The 24,147-nt window shown below is 43.6% G+C and overlaps 1 protein-coding gene across 6 annotated transcripts in view; it reads left to right on the forward strand.

Moving 5' to 3' along the window:
* The window catches only part of LOC102236639 (runt-related transcription factor 2), a 61,630-nt gene that overhangs the window by 13,923 nt on the left and 23,560 nt on the right, over positions 1-24,147 (forward strand). For 4 of the 6 annotated variants that reach the window (XM_023347869.1, XM_023347868.1, XM_023347866.1 and 1 more), the window contains exons 3-5: positions 9,583-9,848; positions 11,413-11,569; positions 14,110-14,214. In XM_023347869.1, coding sequence (XP_023203637.1) covers positions 9,583-9,848; positions 11,413-11,569; positions 14,110-14,214 — 528 coding nt within the window. Of the gene's footprint in view, positions 1-8,937; positions 9,849-11,412; positions 11,570-14,109; positions 14,215-24,147 lie in introns of those variants that run through there. The other 2 variants (XM_005798258.2, XM_023347867.1) reach the window with 2 other exon arrangements.

Here is a 24,147-nt window from a genome sequence, read left to right on the forward strand (position 1 = left end):
CCCAGTATGCGCGGCCCCCGGACTGCGTACGTCAGGTACGTTTCTTGGGATTTGCTCCAAAGTAGACTCAGAAAGGATAAAAAGAGAAGGAAGTGAACTCTCACAGAGTTGCTTTTCGGCTGTTGTCTCAGAGTTGGAAACATTCACTGGATCTAATGGCAGTTTCAACATTTGGTCGGTGATATTTGTGGTACCCCTAGTAAAGATGAGTACAAAACCTTAAAATAAATCAGTCTTTTACTATACGGGCATCATCTTGTGAAAATTAAAACACAACTTTAATTTTAGAACATTTAGTCTGTGTGTGTGTGTGTGTGTGTGTGTGTGGAGGGGGGAGAGATCCATGTTTGACATAATGATTGGCACCCCGGACGATCCCTTTTGTCTACATTTGTAATGCGATCAGAGTTTCTTGGAAATTCTTATTAGTAATCCAAAACTTCCTTTTTTCTGGGGTATAAATCTGATGTGAAACTGAGGTCAGTTTCTCTCAGGCAGACAAGCAACTATGCCATCCAAGTGCGGCAGATGTGTTTTTCCACCACAAGTCAAAAACAAGAAAGCAGCTACACACCTAAGCCTGCCAATGTGTACAGTCAGATCCAAAAAATCAAAAGTTTCAGTCGACTGGCAATGTGAAAAAAAGAAAGCTGGACGAGGAACTGCATTTATCTTGCCACCACGCATGGTGAGAAGGATGTTAAGGGAGCTAAATATACAATTACGAGGCATCATCTACATGCCAAATGGTTGTTGGCATGTAAAAGCATTTTCCCGAACATAAACAAGTGGAGTTTGCTAAATACTATAGGAGTTTAACTGAAACCATGTGCTTTGGTCCAGTGAGACTAATATTGAATGTTTTTTTTTTGTCCAACATTCCACATGGGTTTGGTAGGAGTATGTGGAAAACAACTTAATGCCCAGGAATGGTGGAGGATCAGTGATGCTGTGGGGCCATTGTGGATCCACAAGTCTATGTTTCAATGTGCATGTCGTCATAAACTGTTGAAATATCTGATTACTTTCATCCTGCAAGGCCATGAAATTTTTCTGATACCAATCTAAAAAACATACTGACAAGCCAACTCAGAAATGGTTCATCAGACAAAATAATCAGCAGCTACTTCATGGCCATTTTAGTCGTCAGGCCTAAATCCTACAGAAAAACTGCGAGGTGTGAAAAGAGGAATGGTCAAAGATCCGTCTAGCTGTGATTCGACCTTAAAGTCTAGAAGACTAGGTGCTGAAAACAAGGTATTTCTTGATTTTTCAGTGTTAGATTGTGCTACTGAAGTAAAAGCTATATATATATTTAGGGCTTTCCACTCATCTTTAGCAAGGGTGCCAGTAAATGAAGGCTTTCTTTCACGGACTGACTTATAATATACGTCCAGTGGAGCTGTGCAAGCTTTGACGGCGGCCAAACAAAACATACGGTAAATTTAATTCAAACTTTAAATACCCCAAAACTAAAATTGTGCATGGGACATTTGCAGACGTGGGGTGGTTTTTGAATGTTTATGTCTGTGTGCAATTGAGCATCCATGATGGCATCCCTTCTCACATCGGTTTGGGTCCAGTGCTCCTCAACATTCCTCTCACCTACCTTCCTGTATATACATACATATATCCTTTCCCAACGTCTCCTTCCTTTTTCTCCCTCATTCCTGCCTGTGCTTGTCCTTCCAGTTTCCAAGCTGCGGCGCTGGAAATGGTCAAGTGATAGCCGATAGGTCCCCTGCGAGTGCCACCGCTTGTCTGCCTTCACGCCATGCAGTCACTCTATCTGTCTTTCCCCGTGTGTCCATAGCCCACATAAATCATCATCAGTCAAACTCTACGGACAGGGACAACAGAAAGAAATACCCCTCTGTGAGTGCGGTGTTAGTTTTGCCTCGCATATTGTACGCGGGGGCTAAGCGCTCTTGGATACATGAGAACCGCGTGTCTTGCAGATGTACTATAAATATTTTGGTACTAGCCGGCTAGTTTGCAGGGAGGAAGTAGACCAGTGAAATACACAGAGGAAGGGGGAACGTGTAAAGTGGAATGTTGGCCCAGCCCAACTGTCTGTATTGTCTTTAGCACCTACAGATGGTCTCGGTCCAACAAAAACGCTCTTTACAGGGGTTCCTGTTCCCAGTCGGGGTCTTGTACCTATCCAGGATATGCTGCGTTTCCTGCGAGCAAATCCGCCAAACCAGTCTCCGAGCGGTCATAGTTTGATTAATAGCATAATCATGGGTGATCGACGCGTGCTTCGTAGGAAAAACCTGCGGAGTTTACTGATGCTGTGGTCCAAATCGATGAAGGAACTGAGCGTAGCTAGTGCTACAAAAGCTGTGAAGGGAAAGGGGAGGTCAAATATGGTTGGCAGGTTTAAAAAATGTTTGGTCGCAGCAATGTAAAGACATCTACAATTTAAATTTGAAAGAACTGAACTCCCTCTGTTTGGCATGTTTCTGGCCCCAGCTCCAGGCACTGTCACCCAACCCCGTGAAAGAGCAACACAGACACATCGAAAGTGAGCCGACACGCACACACACGCGCGCGCACACTTTGACAGCAGGTGGTGTGAGACACGTCAACAACTAAAGGTTCGCTGGCAGACTCAGAGAGAGTTCTCGGCTGTGCTCTCCGGTCGCTCAGATCTATCATTGGGGCTCTTTAATGGCAGCCTTCATCACATATTACTGCCTTATTTTCTCCTCTCCATCTTCTAGCCCGCAGAAGTTCCTTTTTTGTTCCTATTTTTAAGTACAAGTGATCTCAATTAGGGACCTCCATGAAGGCAGTAGGCGGCAGACAGTCAGAGCAATAAGAGCGGGGAGGAAATTGTCTTTATACCCCCTCCTCCAGACTCCCATCCACCCTCCTGCCACAAGCAGCGAGCAGCCGCCCCCTCCTTGTCTCCATTTCGTTTAATGCTCCCCTCTGCCTTTGCTGAGTAAAATATCAGACGAACTGTGCCGGCGCGGCCTCCTTCAAGTCCTGTACAACTTTCTGAAAGTAGTTACACATTAAAAATGCCCAGACACACAATCATACTAACAGGCATGCCACAGAACGTGCCGTCCTCATCCCAACTGCTCACGGTGATGTCACAGGCTCGGTCAAAAACAGTCATTAAGGGCTTAGCTCTGATCTGGAATCAGCGCGTGGATGTGACTCGCGTCGATGAGGTCAGGGCAAATAAAGCTGAGGCCCGTCGCCGTCCTCTGCCCGGTTCACCAATCGGCCCGCTATCTGTGACGCTACTTTCAAGGCGGCACGTGTGTTCTTTTGGGCTGATTGGCTGGCGGACTGGGTCCTTGGCTGGTTTTGATGCAGAGCCCGGTGGGCTCACTTGATTGGCTTGCTGGCAGGCCACTGGGCTGGTAGCCTGCCAAACGTGGAAACATCCCGTTAGAGCTGAAAAAGCCTGGTCCTCGTCACTAGAAACCTATAATTTATCGTCTTGAAAAATGCAGCACTGTGAAATGGATCTTTAATCCAAAGTCTTTAGTGAACGCACTTTTTTCTTTCTTTTGAATGATGAGAGTGCACCGTGTGCTGATGTAAGAAGAGGGTGCAAGTAAAAATAGGGTTTATAAGTGCTCTTATTGTTTCTCTTCAGAACCTAAACTTCGCTAAACTGCGTGAGTGCAGAGGCTTAGCATCGTCTTTGGATAACAAACCATATTGTAGTGGGCTTTCAGGAGATCTTAAAGCATTTGATAGTGTAGATTATAGCCTTGTTTTATAAAGGCTGTTTCATGTGAGCTTTTTGTTACTGTGTGTTGAATTGTTTTTTAATCTGCCTACATGGGTGAACCCGGTTTGTGTCTACAGGTAACAAGAACTGCAGAGGGAAGGGTTGATCTTGGGACCAGTTCTTTTTTTTTTCTATTTCTACTTCTTTAACTAATCTTGAAGAGGTATAGATCTAGGTGTGTATCAATTGTAAGCATGGTGTTGCACACTTATGCATACAAAAGTGTCATCTTTATAAGCAGAAGCAGAGTCTCTTCCATCACAATTCAATCCTTTACAAAGTCATTTGGCCAATGTGAAACTGGTGCTTAATGGCAAAAAGACAAATCATGGGATTTTCATGGGCTTTTGTTCAAGTTAATAAATTGCAAACTTCAGGAATTGGTTAAGTGAACATCTTTATCGCTTAGAACGGTAGTTCATTAACTGTGGTGGCACTTGGCTTGCTTCTTAGCGGTTGGTACTCATTATGTCGGTATTTGTTTGCTAAATACAAAATAACTGGCTACTTACTGCACGTGGTGTTCTCTGAAGAGAGAACTTGGGTCTGGGAATGACATCCAACAAAATTTAATCAAATCATTTCGGCTCAACGTTTGGAAACCAGTGTGGTTTGCTAATTGTTCAGTGACCAGGCAACTACTACTAACAACACAAACCGAAATAGTAAATGTTATTCCAATGTAGGAAACTGTTTCTTGATCATGTACAAAATTAAGCTAACCTGCTCTTCAGACTTTAGCTCCCCATTGATGGAAGGACTTATATTAAATAGTTAATTTGGAAACAACTTCCAAACCCGGAATAGTGTTGCTCCTTTGATTCCGTTCTTGTTTTTAGGATATTTATTTTTTTTTTTTTTGTAGTTATTGTTGTAGTTATGGACTCTGGCATTAGAAGCATTGGGTCTCCATGGGTTAAACAAAGTACAGTAAAAAAAAAAAAAAAAGTCGCACGTGTTCTGCTTGAACTGCAGCATTGTGTGCCATGCTGTCATCTGTTCCCAGTGAGGAGTTGTTCATTGCGAACTTACACTGATCCCTTGAAACATCAGAGCGCTCACAAGCAGAGCAGAGAGACGTCTCCGCTTTGTTTAGCTCGCTGTCGACATAATGGACAGCGGTTGCACATATTAGCAGTTCACACGGTGCCGCGTCACTCCGAGCGGGACCGACAACAGAAACTTTTCCTCCCCGTTTGATTATCTCGACAGGAAAATTAGTCACAAAAGCGTCGGCCGACTTGGAGCTTTTTTTTTTCTTCTTCTTTTTTTTTTTTTTTAAAGAAAGTAAATAATCGAAGCTGAGAGGCAGACATACAATATTGCCATAAATCACACGGCGCACATCTCCGCTCAACGCGGCACGCAGTGGTTCTCAGTGACTTCTCCTACTGTGCGATGACTCCGAGCCAGTGTAACACAGTAGATGAAAAACACACACACACAAAGAAAAAAAAAAGCGGAGGGAGAAGATCCAGCTGCGCGCCAGGCGAGCTGCAGACCTACTGCACGGTTGAGCGGCTCCACGCTCGATTCATTACCGCATCCTGTTAGTGGCTGTTAATGCAGGAGGAAGATCGGTCAGGTATCTTGTAAAAAAAAAAAAAAAAATTAAAGATGTGTACGTTAAATATTTTTCTTTTTCCTTTTTTGGGGGGATAAATCTGCCAGAGCGATGTAGAAAAGTATTAATTTTATTCAACAGCATATTTTTGTTACATTAAAAAAAACAAACGGGGGCCTGTCTGCTGTCTCTCGCGGACATCAAACGGTGAATTTTAAGCTCGCGTGGAGGTGGAGGTGGAGGAGCAGGGTGGAGGTGGAGGTGGGGTTCGGCCTATAATATACCTCCGAATGCCAGAAAGCAGAGCCTCGCTGCGTGAATGCGCAGCGTATCCTGTACTACCGGGAGCTGGAAGACAGATGCTGGATGTGCAGCGGGGGAAGCAAGGAAGCAAAGCGGAGTCAGATGGGACAAACACTCTTTGATGAGCCGAGCTCGTCAGGGCTAAAGTCACGACTGGCTCAGCTAAGGAGGAGTGAGGAGAGGGGGGCTTGACTGGGAGGCAGAAACCGGACAGGCCCTGGATGGACATAAACGAATATAGGCATGAAATATTATGCCTGATTAAAAACCGTTTTTCAGCTGGTTTAATACCTGCACACCCAACTGAATTCCTCCTCGAATTGGATGTCAGAATTAAAACTAATAAATCTGATTGAGCTAGTGGCATGAAATAGACTCAAGTCGCTGTTGATATTTCATCTCGGAGATTTCCATCCCATCCGTGACGTGCTCCCCAAAATTGCATTTGAGCTTGGCGGCCGTCCACGTCGCTCCACCACGTAGTAGCCTATATGCGCCCGGGCGAAATTATCCCCGCTTGAAATTGAACTCCGCCGGAATAACTGCCGCCACGGTTCCTGCAGAGGCCATGTTTATGACTATTACAGATTTAATTACTACTATTCACATTTATTCATCCATGAATTTGTTAGTTGATCTTTTGAGAATGTTTGACAATGCGAACCATATTTCTGGTGTTTGGGGCACGGCGAGGGGGGAAGTGTAACTCAATCACTTTTTTTTATTTTTTTTTACCTCCTCCACTTCATCCTCACAACGAGGTGCCAGATTCATGTCAGCGTTCTCAGACTACATATATATATATATATATATATATATATATATATATATATATATATATATATATATATATATATATATATATATATATATATATATATATATATATATATATATATATATATATTCTTGGCCATCAAGCTATTTAAAACAAGAAACCACTTTATTTTTTTTTTAGCTTTGAAAAATAAGCTTTTGGGGGTTTTGTTGTTGTTTTTTATTTCAATATTAAAGCAAAGTTCAACTTTACAACATGAAAACAAACTGCAAAACCCCCTCACAGGATCCAAATAAACTAACATCTGTGCCTCCAAATAGTCTTAATTTATTTTTGAAAGAGGCCTGCAGTATCAAAGGCCTTTGTCTCAATGACTCTGAGCAATAAAAGCCTGTTTGGGAGCAGCCGGGGGGGAAAAAAAGAAAAAAGAAAGAGAGAGAGAAAGAACACAGAATGGTAATACACATGCCGCTGTGTGATGTGGCACTGAGAAACGTCTCGCTGGGAGACTGATGGGTAATTAGACTGGGAGGGTGTGAGGTGGGAGATGGCTGCGATCAAGAGCCTCACGGAGGGTAGAGGATGCCCTCTAGTAGGGGTGAGAGGGGCAGCATCCTCACTTTAAATTAAAATAAATAGTGTTACATCGATATGTGGATGTAAAGATGCCTGTCCTTTTTTAGCAGTAATGGTAAACGTATTTATTTTTTATTTTTCATTTATTTCGATTATGTTTACAGTAAAGATGAGAAGATGCAGAGGAGCAGCATTCTCATTTAACATTAAGCTAAAAAGTAATAATTATAATTTTCTTATTTAATTGTTTAATTTTTTTTATGCCTATATTGATGTGAATATTAGGTTTGTGTTTTTTTTTGCTGGATTTTATTTAATTTTTTAAAAATGAAATTTTTTATTCTTTTTATTTTCTTGATTTTTTTTTTATTATAATTTTTTTTTTGTGTGGTTTTCAACAAACACAGCATCGGCACTTACATTTAAATATGTATCTTTATTTATTTTCTTATTTTTGTTTAATGTCGATGTGTGGGTGTAAAGGTGCAGTTGGTGTTTGTCCAAATTAGATTTCATTCAACTGATCATTGAATGGCCTGTTTTTATTTTATTTATTTATTTTTTCTTTACCAATTCATGTCTTTCCTTTGTAATTTTATTCTTACATTTCAAGCTAGATCATTTTAAGGGGACGCTGGCAGCAACAACAGTGCAATATGAAATACATATTTCTAAAAAAAAAAAAAAAAAGTGTGATCTAAAAACAAAAAGGCCTCTGGGTGATTTTCTGTGATGTTATTCTCACCGTGTTGTGAGCTACAATCCTTAAGAAGTTTATTTTATTTAACCCAACACTGCTGCGTATCGCACTCTGTTGTCGTGTTTTCTTCCTAGCGTGCCAATGAAAAGTGGAAGCAAACAAAAATGTCAGACAATTAATGAGATTCAGAACATTTTTCTTCCTCTTCTTCTTCTTCTCTTGCTCCTGCCAAAAGAAATGAAACACGATTAAAATAATTTGTCATTTCTTTTAGAATATCATTGTAAACGCGGGCGTAATTTCGGCAAATTCGCAAAAAATAAACAAGTAAATATATATATATATATATTTATTTTTTTAAAATAACGTAAGGTTTCATCTCTCTGCGTTGTGTGCATGCGGTTTCGTTTTCTTCTAATGAAACACGTATGTAATTGATTTAGCTCATCGTGTGCGGCCGGAAAAACCGGAGAAGTTTTTTTTTTACTCGAGCGACTTTTGTAGACTCGGTTGTCTGCTGGATGGAGAGTTTGTGGGGGGCGACTTAAATACCTGCTGCAGCTACACCTCGGCTTACACCTGCGCAACAGCTCTCCCCTTGCGCCCCAAAGTGAAACCCTACTCCTGCGCGTCCTACCTGACTCACCGCTCTCCGGTGACTCAGTGGCTCCGGCCCTTGATGGGAGCTCAGTCCGAGACGCTCCTGTTTGGCGCACGTTGTCGAGCGCCGTAACTCAACACGGTCTGACTGGAAATGACCAGCTCCGACGTCAGGAGCGCGCTGCCAGTCCACGGGAACGGTGACATGTCGGTACGTATGCGGTTTACACGCGCGCCCCGCGTAACCCTCTCGTGGGGGTTGTGGGGGTTGTGGTGGTGGTGGTGGTGTGGGAGCGCAGAGACGACGCTAAACAAAAAAAGCGATTGTCCGTGTTGTGGAGGGTTGGCGGGGGGCAGCGAGCGCATTAGAGGCGTGATAGATCGCGGCGCGGCGCGGAGGGAGCGGATCTGACTCCAGACACCACGTGTTGGAGTCGCATCAGCGCAATAATTGCCGGGGCACTTGGGATATATAAACCACAAAAACGCCTGCGCACGGGGAACCCCGGCCCTCCGAACACTAACCACATTCACGGCCGCAAAACGGGATTTGTTTTTTTCTTCTTCTTCTTCTTCTTTTCCCTTCCCTCCTCCTTCATCTCACCGGCGATCATTTCTCTTCTCTCTCTCTCTCTCTCTCTCTCTCTGCCTCTCTCTCTTTCTTTTTTTCCTCCCTTCCCCAGGCTTTTTAACCCTATATACAAAACCTGCTTCGCGGCCGGAAGACCTCCAGAAAGATTTGTTGAATTTGCAGGCGTCGCGGGATTATAAATAGGCTTGTTAAGTATTGTTGAGGCGTAATCTTTTCACTTTGAAACTCTCCTTTATGTGTACATAGCCTGCGGGTTTCCAAAGCGCCTTTCAGTTTGGCACAAAGACTTCAATGACGCACCTGGAGGAGCGCTTTGACTTTTTTTTTTTTTTTTAAGCAAACGAAGGCAGACAAAAACCTTTTAGACCGTCTGGTTTAACTGTACAGCCTAGTAGCGCGCTCGGAGATTTATTTGGTGTTATTACAGTGAGAGCGCGCGCCTGCGTTATGGCACGTGGATTCCTCCCTGGAAAAGCTCTCGATTTAGAAAAAACGCGTCCTTAAAGCTTTTTTTTTTTTTTTTCCACCCGCGGGAGAAGGTCTGCTTTGTAGTCGAGAGAGTTTTAGAGCGCTCAACCGAACCGAGGGGCAGCGAGTGTGAGAGGAAGCGGAGAGAGCCCGAGAAAGAGAGAGAGAGAGAGAGCGCGAGGGAGAGACCCCCTCTGCAGCGCCTTTCCGCTAATCCACGGTGTTGTGATGCGAATTCCCGTAGATCCCAGCGCCAGCCGGAGGTTCAGTCCGCCGTCCAGCAGCCTCCAGCCGGTCCCAGGGAAGATGAACGACGTGAGCTCCCCGGCCGGCCAGCCGGACGCGGCGGCCGCGGTGCCGAGGCTGCGTCCCCCGCACGAGAACCGCAGCATGGCCGAGATCATCGCCGACCACCCAGCCGAGCTGGTGCGCACCGACAGCCCCAACTTCCTCTGCTCGGTCCTGCCCTCCCACTGGCGGTGCAACAAGACGCTGCCTGTCGCCTTCAAGGTGAGCTCAAACTGCAGTGTTGACGCTGCTAGGTTAGAAGGAGTCCCAGTAGGAACTTTTTTTTCCTTTGCAATATAAATACACTGAATAAAAGCTGATTTAAACGTATCCAAGTTTTTTTAATCCCTCTACATTTGTTATTAATAGGGTTGCTCCAAAAAAAAAAAATTATTATAGAACTTTTTAATTTTGAAATTAGTTTTTTAAAAATTAACCGAAAAATCGTCTGTTTCTATAAATGTCGTCACAACATTTTACTTTATTTTTTATCCTTTTTATTATCTATGTCAACTTATGAGATAACTCCACTTGTTTTTTCTTTCTTTCTGATTAATAAGTTGATTTGAACTCCTTATGATTAAATTTGTGCATCAAGAAAAGCATTTCTCTGAGGTGGTTTCACAGCTTAAATGCAAAATAAATAAAAAAAGTAGAAATGTATCACAGGAGCCAAATGTTTTTTTGTTGTTGTTTTTTTAAAACAAAAAGCAACAATTACACCTCCTAGCGTAGTTTTGAGTTACAGTTCTGATGTTCTGCACAGCATTTTGATTTTGATTATTAGACTTTCTTGTGAGCCTGCGAAGTGGGCTGGCACTGTGAAGAAACAGGTGGAGGAGGGGGGGGGGGGGTGGTAACGTCATACAGCCAGAGAAAACTTCATTCATCCCTGCAGCTTCTTTGGCATCTCATTAGATATGCTTTAGGAAAAGTAAGATGACGATGATGGAGTATTTTTAACTGGTTTGTCACAGCAACGTTTTAAAAGCCTCTGCAAATCTTCACATCAAAAACCAATTTAGTTTGCAATGTCATTGACAGCTACTGAAATTATCATAACAAACTGAAATCCTTCAGAAATGTGTCAGAATGAAGAATAACCACATTTGTTTGCCGCCTCCATATATAAACAACCAGACATCAGTTTTTATTTGAGCTTTTTCAACGAGATTTATATGGTGTGTTTTACAGTCTAAAAACAAACAAACAAACAAAAAAGAGGCTCCAGGAATAATGGTTTTAACATTTTAGGCTGTTGAAGCCTTCGTCATTTATTTTCTTTCCTGATATTCCGCCGATTAAAAAAAAAAGAAAAGAAAAAAAAAGAGGCCCTTTTAATTAGGCGGCGTATTACTCAAAGGGCAGATCAAAGACCCTCGTCAGTGGAAATGTATAGCTGAGGCTCTGGCCTGGAATTAAACGTGACAACTTTCTGAAATATAAGTGTTATTTCCCCCGTCGTTGTTACGAGGGGGCTCTGTAATTATCGCGGGGCCTTGCTCGTCCTCTTTTATCCGCGTCCAAGAAGCTAAATGATAACACAAGGCCTCCACGCTCAGGATGGTTAACATCATAACATTTATCTTATTGTCAGATCGCTTCAGAGGGACAAATTAAAAGCCATCCATCAACATGATTTGGAGGAGGATGGCATGATGGGGAAATAATAAAGGAGAGCAGAAAATGTTCCTCCATTTATTTCTCTTTCTTGCATCAATATTTTTTCGATTTGAAAAAGTGTTCGATTAAAAAAAATATCTCCTCCCCTTCGTCTCCTCGACAGGTGGTCGCCCTGGGCGACATCCCCGACGGGACGGTCGTCACGGTTATGGCGGGCAACGACGAGAACTACTCGGCCGAGCTGCGGAACGCCTCGGGCGTGATGAAGAACCAAGTGGCGCGCTTCAACGACCTTCGCTTCGTGGGCCGCAGCGGCAGAGGTGAGGCCCCAGACTCTCTCCGTCTTCGCTGCCGCAGCCTGCAGGGAGCCATTAGGGCTCAGTGGTGTGGATTAGTGGCCACATTCCCCCAAAGTGGCAACCACATAATGATCTCCCTAACTCCATGGGCTAACTCCCACAGCCCATATCCTTAAGAGAGGCCAGTGACGTTGCTTCTGCAAGCTCAGGTCGCTGCTCCTTTAGAGTTAATTATCCACAATAAGCAGGCGATGCTTCTTGAAATCTGAAATATTTCATGATTTTATTTATTTATTCTGACAAAGAAGCAAATTTCCTTTTTTCTTTTCCCCCTTTCACCTTGCATAACCTCGGCTCGCTTCAGGCCCGTAAACATGCTGGGAGGTGCTCCTCATAACTCCCCTCCAGGCCCACACGGCTGATCGTTCTCTGCCCACATCCTCGGGCTGCTGGAGTGAAACAAACTCCTGTTCAGTCCAATATCATTCCTGGAATGTTTGGCATCACCAGGCGACAATTCGGATCGCTCGCTGCTCCCATCGCTCGTTAGCAAATTATCATATTTGCACGCTGTGACGCTTGGCACTCGCTCCCAGCTGTTCCCCGTTTCTCTGGAACGCTCCGTTCGATTTTCCCTTTTGAATTTCCCCACCCTCCTGCCCCGGTTAAAGCGATCGCAACAGGTAGCTGTCGGTTTAAAAAAAAAAACACCAAACAAACAAAAAAATGGTTTGACTCAGGGATGAGAGCAGAGGGGTCGCGTGGACCCCCGCGACCGGTTGCCACGGAAACCTTTCCTCGTACGGCTTTTTACTGAGACACAGAATCTCGCAACAGGAAGTGACACAGGAGCCAGGAGGGTGGATCGGACTACGAGGTGTCTGAAATGAATACCCTCCGGTGACAGATAAGTACAAGCGGAGAGAACTGATAGCATGTTAGATAGCTAAAAGTCATGGCCAGAGAGGAGGCCGGAGCCAGGCGGGGGCGGACGGGAATCGATAATTACAGGCTTGATGCGGATGACGATAGCGTGGACGCATGGGGCAGGTTATTTAGAGAGGAATCAGATACTCCTGATAAGATCTTTGGACTTAATGGCGTTCCACAGGAATCGGCTAATAATAGGAGCGCAGGTACTGCTTTCATATCCCTTTGACGTTTTCACGCAAGCGCAACACAACCACAGGCTTCAGTGTGCTTCTTCTGCGATAAGACAGGAAGGGCGGCTTAATAAAGTGGGAATCAAATCTGGAAAGTGCGGCATGCTTTTTGCATCCACCTTTCACTGCAGGCACAGCTGTCAGTCTTCTGGAGGGGGGGAAGTCTCTATCCCCGCCTGTAGACGGAAGTTGGGAAGGAGACCATCTGTGGACGGCCATTTTTAAATCTCAGTCAGGTTATGGTATGGATGTGGTATATATTTGTGTAACACATGAAAATGCTGTGATCTGAACCCATCTCTGAAGCTCTGGCTGTACGTTTAGGGTCATCGCTATGCATAAGGTCCCTGCCTCAAACAGGTTTTTGTCCAGGTTAGTCCTTTTTTTAGTTCCCTACATTTGCCTAAAAAAAACTGCAATTCTACCTGGAGACGCACTGATCCGATATTAATATCTGTATCGGTCCCAATATTGAAAAAAAATTCTTGATCAGGTATCGGTGGCAATGCGTCCATTACGTAAGAGCATGGTTTACTGTTTATTTAAAATTCCTAATTGTCTGTGACTGAAATCTGTGTAAACAAAAAATGTTCTTCAGAAAAACCGGGGCCAGTTGAGCACCAAACTGAAGCCTCCCACCATCCAGAGGGACAAAAGAGGGAAAACGACAATCGTTTTAATTCGTCACTCGATCAATTGATTCATTGTTTATGGCGACAGGCGTAGATGTTGATGCAGGATGGTGACCTTTTCATCTCGTGGATTCCCCCACCCTTTGCACCTCCGTGGAGGTATGTGGGTCACCTGTCGCCGCTGCTATCTGCTCGGTCCATCTCACCCCGTCTTTGAGAGCCATGTTTACTGAGGTTGTAAAGTGGAAGAGAGAGGGGAGGGTCGAGTGATTGGGCAGCTGCTCCCTCCGCTCCCCGCTTTCCCGTTTCCCGCTTGCAGCCACGCTTGCGCGGCGCGTCTGCATACCTCAGAAGTTAGTGTAGCTGCTGACTTGGCTGTTGTGCTATGATTCACAGCATTCCTCGTGCATGAACATGGGAATACACGCGCTTGCACAGACAAGCGCTCAACCCCAAGGCAACAACTGCTGGGGATTATCAAGAAAGGAAGTGGCTATTAAAATGCCTCTCGCCGTCCCACACGGCAGTAGAGATTCTTGATAATGAGATGCTGGCTGCTGCGGTGCAACGCTACAAAACTAAACCGAACGCTGAGCTAAACAGAGCTCATTTAACGTTGTTATTTTGTTCTCATTCTATCTAGGCCAACATCTCCTTGTAATGTGATCGCTGCGACACTCGTGACTTAGGAATGGTTTTAGAGATAAATGCCAGACATTGTCTTTGCAGATGGCATATCCTTTGATCTTCTTTGATGTCACCACAGGCAAGAGCTTCACACTGACAATCACGGTATTCACCAACCCGCCGCAAGTGGCCACGTACCACCGAGCCATAAAGGTCACCGTGGACGGACCGCGTGAGCCCAGGAGTGAGTACCGATGCATGCACTCGCAGCACAGTAAGGGAGCGTGCCGGAGCGCACTAGAAACATTTCTTCCAGTTGAGTTTGTCTTGAGAAAGATGAGTGAGTGAGTGAGTGACAAGACAGGAAATCAAAACTGAAGGGTTTTTTTTTGCTTTTTGTTTTTTTAAACAAGAAATGTGCTCTTATATTTCCCATAAAGTCATTCAACAGTTTAAACTTTGACATTGTGGATCTACTTTTGAATCTGAAACGGGGAATTGCTGATTTTTGTTTTCAACTGATATTCAGTGAAATTATTAGGAACAGTTCTCTTACTTGTAATCAGATGTCGTGTCGCAGTTAATTTGTCAAAAAATAGTCATATTTGCGTATAAAAGTTGCGTCTTCTCAATGTGATCCCTTCAGTTGGATAGTTTGCAGGTATGTAAATGTGCCAGCAATGAATACCTGCAATGTTTTCATGGTAAAATTAACAGAATCTGAATCAGTTTTTTGAGGTGTTAAAACAGTCCTGCATCTCTCCCATTCAACATGAATCAGATAAAAAATCGTAGAAAATTTGTCATTGCAAGTGTACGGTGTTTTTTTTTGTTTTTTTTATCAGCTTGGACCTGCATCACCTTCCCTATCTTCTTCCATCTTCCCTGCATGTACCTGGGAATATCTTTGAACAAAATCCAACTGATCCAAATTCACCATGAAATCCAAACATCAGGATTGGGGTTGCTCAATATGTTTCCAAATGTTCTCACCCGTCTTACAGCAATCAGATGCCAAAATCAACTAAGCTGTAGTCCCCAAGTCTGACTGGCTATTAGCCGTCCACCACTCTGACAGTTTCTTCTATTATCACCACTTCTCAGGCCCCTGCTTTAGATTTTGGCAATAAAAAAAAACCAAAACAGCAAATGCAAAGCTTTATAAGCCGATATCAACCATCTAGACTTTCACAGGAGACATTTGTTAGGTTGCAGCTGTGCTTAGATGCTGATCATTTTACTCTCTCAAGAAAAAAAAAATGGTGAAGGAGTGAAAATGGTATTTTTGTTGGTTTCGCATACAAATGTTCCCGGGGTGGGACAGGGGCCGTCCTCTGCAGCGGTGTTTCCCAATGCTTGTAGGTGTTTCCCTGCTTCAGCGCACCAGAGTTTTATTTATGGCTGATTAACAACGTTTTACTGGACTGCAATCATCTGAATTAGGCATGTTACAGCAAGGGAACATGTGAAACATGCAGGGCAGTGTGCCTTGACGACCAGGGTTGGGAAACACCAGACTCTGTAGGACATTCTGTACCAAGAATGCGTCATTTTATATGCGCCAAGGTGTATTCTTTGTATTCCACCTGACCATTTAAAGTGTTTTTTTTTGGTTTGTTTTATGATTATTGTTACACTCATTTGTTGGCTGTAAGACAGTGATTATTGTGGCTGTGTGGTTTAAGTTAATACTTCACAAGAAGGAAGTCGTTTGGTATGATTTGGGTTTGACCAAAGGCGATTTATCTGTCATGATTGAAGTCAAACCAGAATGAATGACTTATATTACTTCCAATATTCATGAAAATATATAACTACAAACATAGACAAATTGATACGAAATGGTTCGAGCGCATGAGCTTGAAGTAGTATAGAAATGGAAGTAGGAAGCAATGAAATAGCAATGGACGGGTAAAATTGGGTTCAGCGATTAAAGTTGTAGTTCAGTTTGAGTTGTTAAAGTTCTAAAAGGAAATTTAGAAACAGAGTAGGAGGAGAGGAAAAGGGCTAACGGTATGATACGTGACATTATTTGAACTAACTGTGACAATTTACAGAATTGAGACACGACGCAGTATTAGTGGCTTACGAACGTCTGCAAAAGCTAGAGGCTTTTGCTTCTCATGGTTTTCTCAATTGGACAACATTCCTGTTGCTCTGTGAAATTATCCAATCAACTATAATGCTACTTTAATTTGGATAATTCTTTAAAAAAACAACAACTCCTTATTGTTCCAAATGTCGCAGGTTGTCACTAAATCCAAATGTCTCAGCTGTTGATGGGAAGACATTTAGTTGGAAGGACAACTATAAATTTAACAAACTTGTGAGTGTAGACATAAAATACACTAATATAGTGTGAATAGTTTTGGTGTTCCTTAAAACAGCTCATACAACTGGATCCTTAGTCGCAACCTGACAAGCTATCAGCCTTTCTACATTTACTTCCGGTTCCGATAAAAATTCCACTGGACCTGAACAAGTCCTTTCAGAGCCAAAGCATTTCCTCTGGCTTTCACAAACTGAACTGTTTGATGTTAAAAACAACAGCTGCGCTTTAACTAAACTGTACAAGTGGCCCAACAGCTAAAAGCTAAAGCTAATCGATGGGAGACGCTAAGGTATTTTAGCTGAAAGGGTCTGACATGTTGTACAAGTTGACAAGCGATAGGAAGTTAAATAAAGACGAGCCGATGTTCAGTTTCCTGTCTTACATGAACGTGAGACAAAGTATTCCTGAAAGGGTACTCCGGGTAGCAGAGTGCTAGCATCAGCTTCTTTTAATGGCCCACATAAAAACAACTGAGGAGGAAAAAAAAAAACTTTACTGTAGACAACAGTGCCAACTGGTCTGGCATGCAGCTGTTTCCACAACCCTCCTCCCTATTCATAAAAAAAAAAAAAAGAAAAAACGATATTCTCATCTCAAGGCGTCTCAGTGAACAATATCACATCACAAACAATCCACCCACCCACCCAGCCTGCCCGGTCACATATGGCACCAGGACACAGAGGAGCCAGGAGACAGTAGGATTACTACCACCATCACTCAGCGTTGTAGGAAACCGGCGTTCGGTGCCAGAAAAACGCCTCACGCACACCCGACAGTCAGACATGGCGCCCCGAGACAAAGGCACATGCTTGTCCTCGAAGCGCGCATGCTCTCGCAATCACGCCCACTTCATTTCCTCCACCGCTGCCGCTGCTGCCGCCACCACCTCCCGTTCGCACCAGTGTTTGATCAAAAGCATTTCCTGTGCATCTGCTGTCCCCCGTCAGAGGACTTTCAAACAAGTCCTATTACTCGGTGGCGAGCAGATGGGAGTCGGAACTGAGTTTGTTTAGAAAACCAGAGCCGAGTTAAAGAGACGCGAGCAACTGCACAGGAGGACTCTGTTTTGTTGAGAATAAATGGGATGATAGAGTTTTGCTTGTTGTGAGAAAGGAAAAAAATAGTAATTCGACTTTGCAAATCTTAATTGCACTTGTGCAGCGCCTTGCAAAGAATAGAATAGAATAGAATAGAATAGAATAGAATTCAACTTTATTGTCATTGCACTGTCACAAGTACAAGCAACAAGATGTACCTTACATTTGTATACCTTAAATGTAAGGTATACAAACCCCTTACATTTTTTCACATTTTGTCAAGTTTCAGTCAAAAACTTCTGTGTTTATTGGAATTTTATCTGGTACACCCATACGTAGTTGTGCAGGATTGCGAGACGGGAGAAAACAATTCACAGACAAAATGTGGCGTGCATCTCGATGCGTCCTCTGAGTCAGTACCACTGCTTGCTTCAGTTACAGCTGCAAGTGAGTTGGACTAAAATCCTATTAACAATATTTAATTGTAAAAGTAGCTCAAATTGGAGAACATCTGAACATGAACCTTTTAGTTGTACCAAAGATTCTACTATACGAAAGATAGTACTAGCAGAGATTCAACTCTATTCCAGCCTATAACCGTTTTTTTTGTTGTTGTTTTTTTTCTGTGTTGACCTTTATTACTTACTTCCATCCACTGCTGGAAAAAGGAATCCCCACAGCATAATGCTCCCACTGCCTTGTTTTCCCATGGGGACGGTGTGTTCAGAGTGACGTGCAGCGTTAGTTTCCAGCCACACACAGCGTTTTGCATGCAGGCCAAGAAGCAGAACTGTAGTCTTTTCTGAATGCTGCCCGGTCCCCTACATCGTTTCTGGCAAACGCTGATGGGACTTGTTATGGCTTACTTTCTGCAGCGGCTCTCTTTTTACCACCGGATATATCCAGTTCATGACTGGCTGCGCTAGGTTTGTAGTTGTGCCCATACTCCTTTCATTTCTGGATGATGGAACAGTGCAGCATTAGTTGTTCAGATTTTAGTTTGTGCTGTAACTCTGTTTTAAACATTTCCATTACTTCCTCCCTGGCCTGTCGGGTGTTTTTCTGCCCTCATGATGTTGTTTGATCACAAGCGTTCGCTAATAAAGTAGTGAGGACTTTGGAGAACATTCATAGAGATTCAGGATGTTTTCATACCTGATAGTTTGGCAGAGTCGGTTCAACTGGGGACCAAAGCTGTGACATTTGTCACATTTTGAGCCGGTGAGGTTCAGTTTCACACTGCACTGTGTGAAACAAACTAAACCCTTTGAGCAACATGTTCCCCCACTCGTCTGTGGTGGCACTGCACCAAGAAACACTGAAGGAAACAACATGGAAACCTCTGAAGAAGACATAAGTGCAACTTCCTTCTTCACGAAATATAAACAAAAATGGAGAAGAGTCAGATTTCAGAAGCTGTAGGATTTCTTGTTTGTCTTTGTTAAAAGACTATGAGCCATTTCTCTCGCTAATTCTAGTATCTCGTCTTTGTTTTGGTTGTGTTTACCCAGAATGCCGGGCGGTGTACTCCGCTTCCTGCTTTTTGAGCGGAGCGGTCTCTGGTTCATTTGCCGTTTACATTAAACAATCAAACCTCACGCCAGAATTCACTTCAACCGGACCAAGGCCCCGGTTTTTAGGCGAACCAGAGTTCACGTCTTTGGTCCGCATCAGAAGTCGATTGCAGACTTTCCAGGCAAAAGGACTGGAGTTCGATTAAAACGGACTAAACAGAGCTGGTGTGAATGCACCCTCAGTTAATCAGCTGGGCTGATTAGATGACCTCTGAAGCGAATTGGTTGAACTGGATTTTGTTTAGGTGTGTCATTGAGAAATGAGCTGAATTATCTTTTAACAGTGAGTTGGACTAAAATCCTAACAATAAAATAGGATTTTAGTCCTATCTAAAATTGTATCTTGTTGATAGGATATTAGATCTGCATATCTAATAGGCCTCATTAAATGTCATTTTGAGCTAATAGACAGGGAAGGCAACCAGCTCTTGGTTACCCTGTGGTTTGCCACTGCACATCTAAAACCCTCACAGTTTTAGATGTTACCTTGTGTTTAGAAAATACAATAAAAATCCCAATAAAATACATTAAAATTAGTGGTTGTAATGTGACCAAAATGTGAAAGACTTCAGCCTTAAAGAGTTTGAGCCTTTTTGCGAGGCTCTGTAATTGAATCGTAAAGACTGTGTCATCCCACATAACCCCTGAACCTCTTTGCTTTGCTGTTAAGTGGTCAGAATTACCCCGGTGGTATAATTTACCCAGAACTAAAGCCAGAACACGTATCCCTCTCAGGGGTCATTACGCTGAGGTCTAAGGGTGGCAAAACACACATGTGCCCTCTCCCCTGCTGGCCCTCCCGCCCTTTGTTTTGTTGTTGTTGTTGTCAAAATGTTCGGCGCTCGCTCACTTGAGCCGAGGGGCAGCTGTTGTCTCCCACCGTGCGATTCTATCTGTGAATGCTTCATTTAGACATGGTGGGCTTTGTCAGCCATTACAGCTCTTATTTTGTGTTAAACGAGCGGGTAATTAGGGGGGCCTGTAGTGCACCGGACCCCTGCGGGGAGGGGTCAGCGGAGCTGCGGAAACAGTAGGCCGTCTCAGGGCTCTGACATACACGGGCGCTTTATGGCTCTCTGCTGTCAAAACAACGTGTTGTTTCTGGAAAATAAGGCCGACAATAACCCTCGATTAGACCGGTGTGGGCCGGTCTGGAAAGTAGAAGTAAAGGGACATTCCTGATTCTTTTATTGATATTCCTTTAACACTTTGCAGTTTTATTGACTTTTCATTAATAGCTCATCTGGTGGTGGGTGTCTTTCAGGAAGGACATTTTGTCCCTGTGTTTGATGAGCCTTATGGCTGCCATATGAGTCCAACATGCCACCCCCCTCCGACGGATGTGATTTCCCCCCACCGTCTCTCCCCCTCCCCATCTAATATCTGTGGAGGAATAAAGTGGGACCACCCGTGAACGTATGGTCCTCGTATCTCTGCTCAGTCGACTTAATTAATTGCGTGGTCAGAGTGATGAATATTAGCGAGACTTTGTTTAAAGATCTGTGGTGTGAGGTTTATAGCGTGCACGTGGGTGGGGGTGGGCGTGTGTTTGTGTGTGGGTTTGGTAAGCGGTTAGTCAGGTCCCTCTGACCACTGCGCTATTAGCAGTAGGCTAACTTGGTTTCTGCGGCTTGCATTGTCCTTAATGGCTTGACAGCTCTTGGTTACCCTGTGGCTTGCCACTGCACCCAACAGCTCACCAAGTGTGTGAAGGCGTGTGGGCTTGTGTGTGTGTGTGTGTGTTTCCTCCTTGTGCACGCAGATATGATCTGCAAAAGTCTGCGATGGATCTCCCGCCTTTCTACCCATGCTGCATTTTTCGCAGGGAAAGAGAGAGGGTAGAGAGTGTGTTGTGTGTGTGTATGTGTGTGTTATGGGTGTCATTAGTCGAGTGCAGCCACAGTGCAGATTTGGAGCAGAGCTAATAGGCCTCATTAAATGTCATTTTGAGCTAATAGACAGGGAGTGGCTGTTTAAACCAATATGCTTTTATAGGTGGTTCTGTCTCCTTTCAGCTGCTCCTTATGGTGACTGTGGCCAGCTGAGACAAACTTCCTGAGTGATTATAGCGGAGCTGCAATAACACAATAAACAAGGCTTTCTGTCCAAACCCACTGTTCTCATTAGAGTTAATTGATCGCAGGCGAACAGAGAAGGTGACAAAACCCCGCTGTGGCATCCATCACAGTCTGTCTCTTCTGGGGCTCGCGCCTCGTAAGCGGGCGCGAGTTTATGTTGTGCGTCAGCGCCATTGGAGGTTCGTGGTCAGATCCATCTTTGCTGTTTTGGCACCTGGACAAGTCGAGACTTGGGGCTTCTGGGTTTGGGGATGGGAGTGTGTTTTGGTTCGGTTTTGGTCAGGGTGTTAACAAGTCTGGTGAGGAGGCCCTGGTTACTTAAAAGCCTGCAGACAATATTAGTGGTTCAGAAGACCTGTCTGCCAAGCCAGAAGCCCCTGTGATACACATCCACATACTCACAAAGCCACTGTACTTGTATGTGCATATGGTGTTCTTTTTAATGTCTTTAGCATTACAGCAGCTTCGGGTTTAGATGCAAAGTGTTGCAGAGCTGAAAGATTGGAACTAAAATATGCCTACATGTCATTAATAAATCATATTGTTTAAAATACTTAAAGTCAAATGTAAAACCTGTAGGATGAGCTAACAAAAAACATGTTTGTTTCAATATGCAGGGCTAAATGACCGCTGTTGACTTCCTGAATGTCAGACATAGTGCCTTACTGAAGTTAAATCAGTAAAGTCAAGTTTATTTTGATTGCACAGTTCAGCAGTTCAAAGGCTTTACGCCATACAAACATAATACATCAACCATCAAACAGGTTGATCAATGTTCAACTTACTGCTAATCAAAGGCAACTCTAAACAGACTGATTTAAAGGAACTCAGTGTTTCGGCATGTTTGCAGGTTTCTGGGAGTTTCTTCCAGATTTATGGCGCGTAGAAGCTGGATGCTGCTTCTGCGTGTTCGGCTGCGATTCTGCGGGATGCAGACGCATTTGAGTATTCAAACATCTTGGACATTTTCACACTTTGTCATGTTGCAGCCACCAACTTGGATGTATTTTAATTTGACTTACCAACAAATAGTGCTAACCTACCAAGATAATGGCATGACTGCAAACAAGAAATGAACGAGCAAACCTGGAATCACAAATAGACAGACAGGTGAGGGAATTTATTCATTTAAGTTGGCATCTCCCAACACACGGCACTGTTACACTAGACTGGAATAGCTGCCTTCATCGACACCGCCATCAGCTCCGATTTCAAAAGACTTTAGAATCTGTGGCAAGACCTCATAATAGATGTTTTAAGAAGCTATCCATCCAATCTGAAAGAGCTTGAGCTGTTTCAAAAAGTATCTTTTTTCCCCTCTGCTTCACTATTTTGTGTTGGTCAGTAACATAATAGTCTCAATACTTTGCCAGGCGCTGTAGACGCGATCAAAGGGAATACGATCCAAGTTTTCACATCATTCTGCCTTTAAATGTAACTGCGGATGAAAGGCCAGAAAATGCGCGAACATAAATATTAAGAAGTTTTTTTTCGATCATGTCTGCCGCTCGTAGGACGAATGCACTGTCCCAAAGTGTGACATTTTAGCTGTTTTCTTTGTGGCGGACTTTAAAGGGGTTAGACACCCGGTGACACTTGACAAATTGCTGCTGTTAATTGTTTATCTTACACAGCATGACTTTTAATCCTCGATTTTGGGAAACGTAAAAGACGGCAATAACAGGTTGTACTTTCTACTACATTAAACCCAACATAAACCTCCTTTTTCACATCCTTCTAGAGTTACACGAAATACGTTGGTAATAGTTTGGACTTCTCTTCTGAAAACTGTGCTTTAAACCTGGGTGGAAATAGAAGGGGGGAAGCTGAATTTTTCATACTTTGAGCAGAAAAATCGACATATCTTTTCCATGGAGACAGGAAGAGCTCTTTATGCAATTTATTTTTATTTAGTCAGTCATACTAATGATTTATTTACCCACGCATTTTACATTTCACTTTCTATTCGGTCTGAAAATTACAATTCATGTTCAAACCTGACGGTAAGTACCTTTACAGATGCTAATTGCAGACGAGGATTTTTAGATGTTATCAGTAGCTGGCTTTTATTTAAACAAATTAGATACAGGATTCAGGGCATGTTTTATCTCTAAGGTTGATGTTCTGAGCAACCTGTGGAAAAAGAAAAAAAGCAGAACTTCTTGATTCAATCCAGGTAAGAGGATTGCAAAAGAATCACCTTCGTCTTGAGGCTTCGGCTGAAGCAGCTTTTCACAATGGGAACTGGGCAAATAAAACTCACCCAAACATCAGGAGGAAAAGAAATCAAAAAGCAGGATTGAGAAAGAAAGAGAGAGAGAGGAAAAAAAGATGAGGGTGGGGGGGGCGATGAAACAAGAGCAAAAATACTCCAGGCTTTTCCCAAGGCAGCCAGTCACTTGAATGTCTTATGAAGTTCCTTGAAGAGGTGCCAAGACTCCTACAACACAGAATTATTCGCAGAGAGGGCAAGACAAAGAGGAACACAGAGGAATAAAGAGACACAAAGTGAATCATAAAGAGATAATGACAAAAAGGACTCCGTCTGGATCTGGTTTCTCCCTGAGCTGCACCAAAATAAAAACATCTCTCGGATTTGTTCTCCCCTGTTCTGAGTCAAAACACTTTAATGTGAGCAGAAAGGTGCAGAGGGAGCCTGTCTGAAAACCGCACACAGCCCAAACTGTCTGTCTTGCTCTTTAAACTTTGTACAGTATTGTACAAATGTGTATAAAGTGTGTTGAATAAATGTATGGCCTTTGGGAGTTGCTGCATGTGTGTGGGTGTGTGTGTGTGTGTGTGTGTGCCCTTCCCTCGCCTGGCTAGCTTCCTGCAGGCTGGAACGCACGGACCACACAGACGGCTGGCAGAGCTCCACGACAGCCTGGCTCCCTCTTTCTCTTTTTTTTTTCCTCCTTCGCCTTCTCTTTTTCGCTCGCTGCCTCGTCTTCCACACCTCCTTTCTCATCTCGCTTTTTGTTTTTTCACTCCTTCCTATTTTTCTCTCCCCAAAAAAAAAAAAATCTGTTTTCGTTCTCCTCCCTCCTCAGTGTCTCCTCTCTTCCCGCCCTCCTCCGGGCTTTTTCACCAGACCCCCATGGTGGACGGGCACTCGGACCACATCGACTCGCCTGTTTCGCCGCCGCCGCCACGCTC

Source organism: Xiphophorus maculatus, chromosome 15, assembly GCF_002775205.1.
Source record: "Xiphophorus maculatus strain JP 163 A chromosome 15, X_maculatus-5.0-male, whole genome shotgun sequence".
In the NCBI taxonomy this organism is placed as follows: Eukaryota; Metazoa; Chordata; class Actinopteri; order Cyprinodontiformes; family Poeciliidae; genus Xiphophorus; species Xiphophorus maculatus.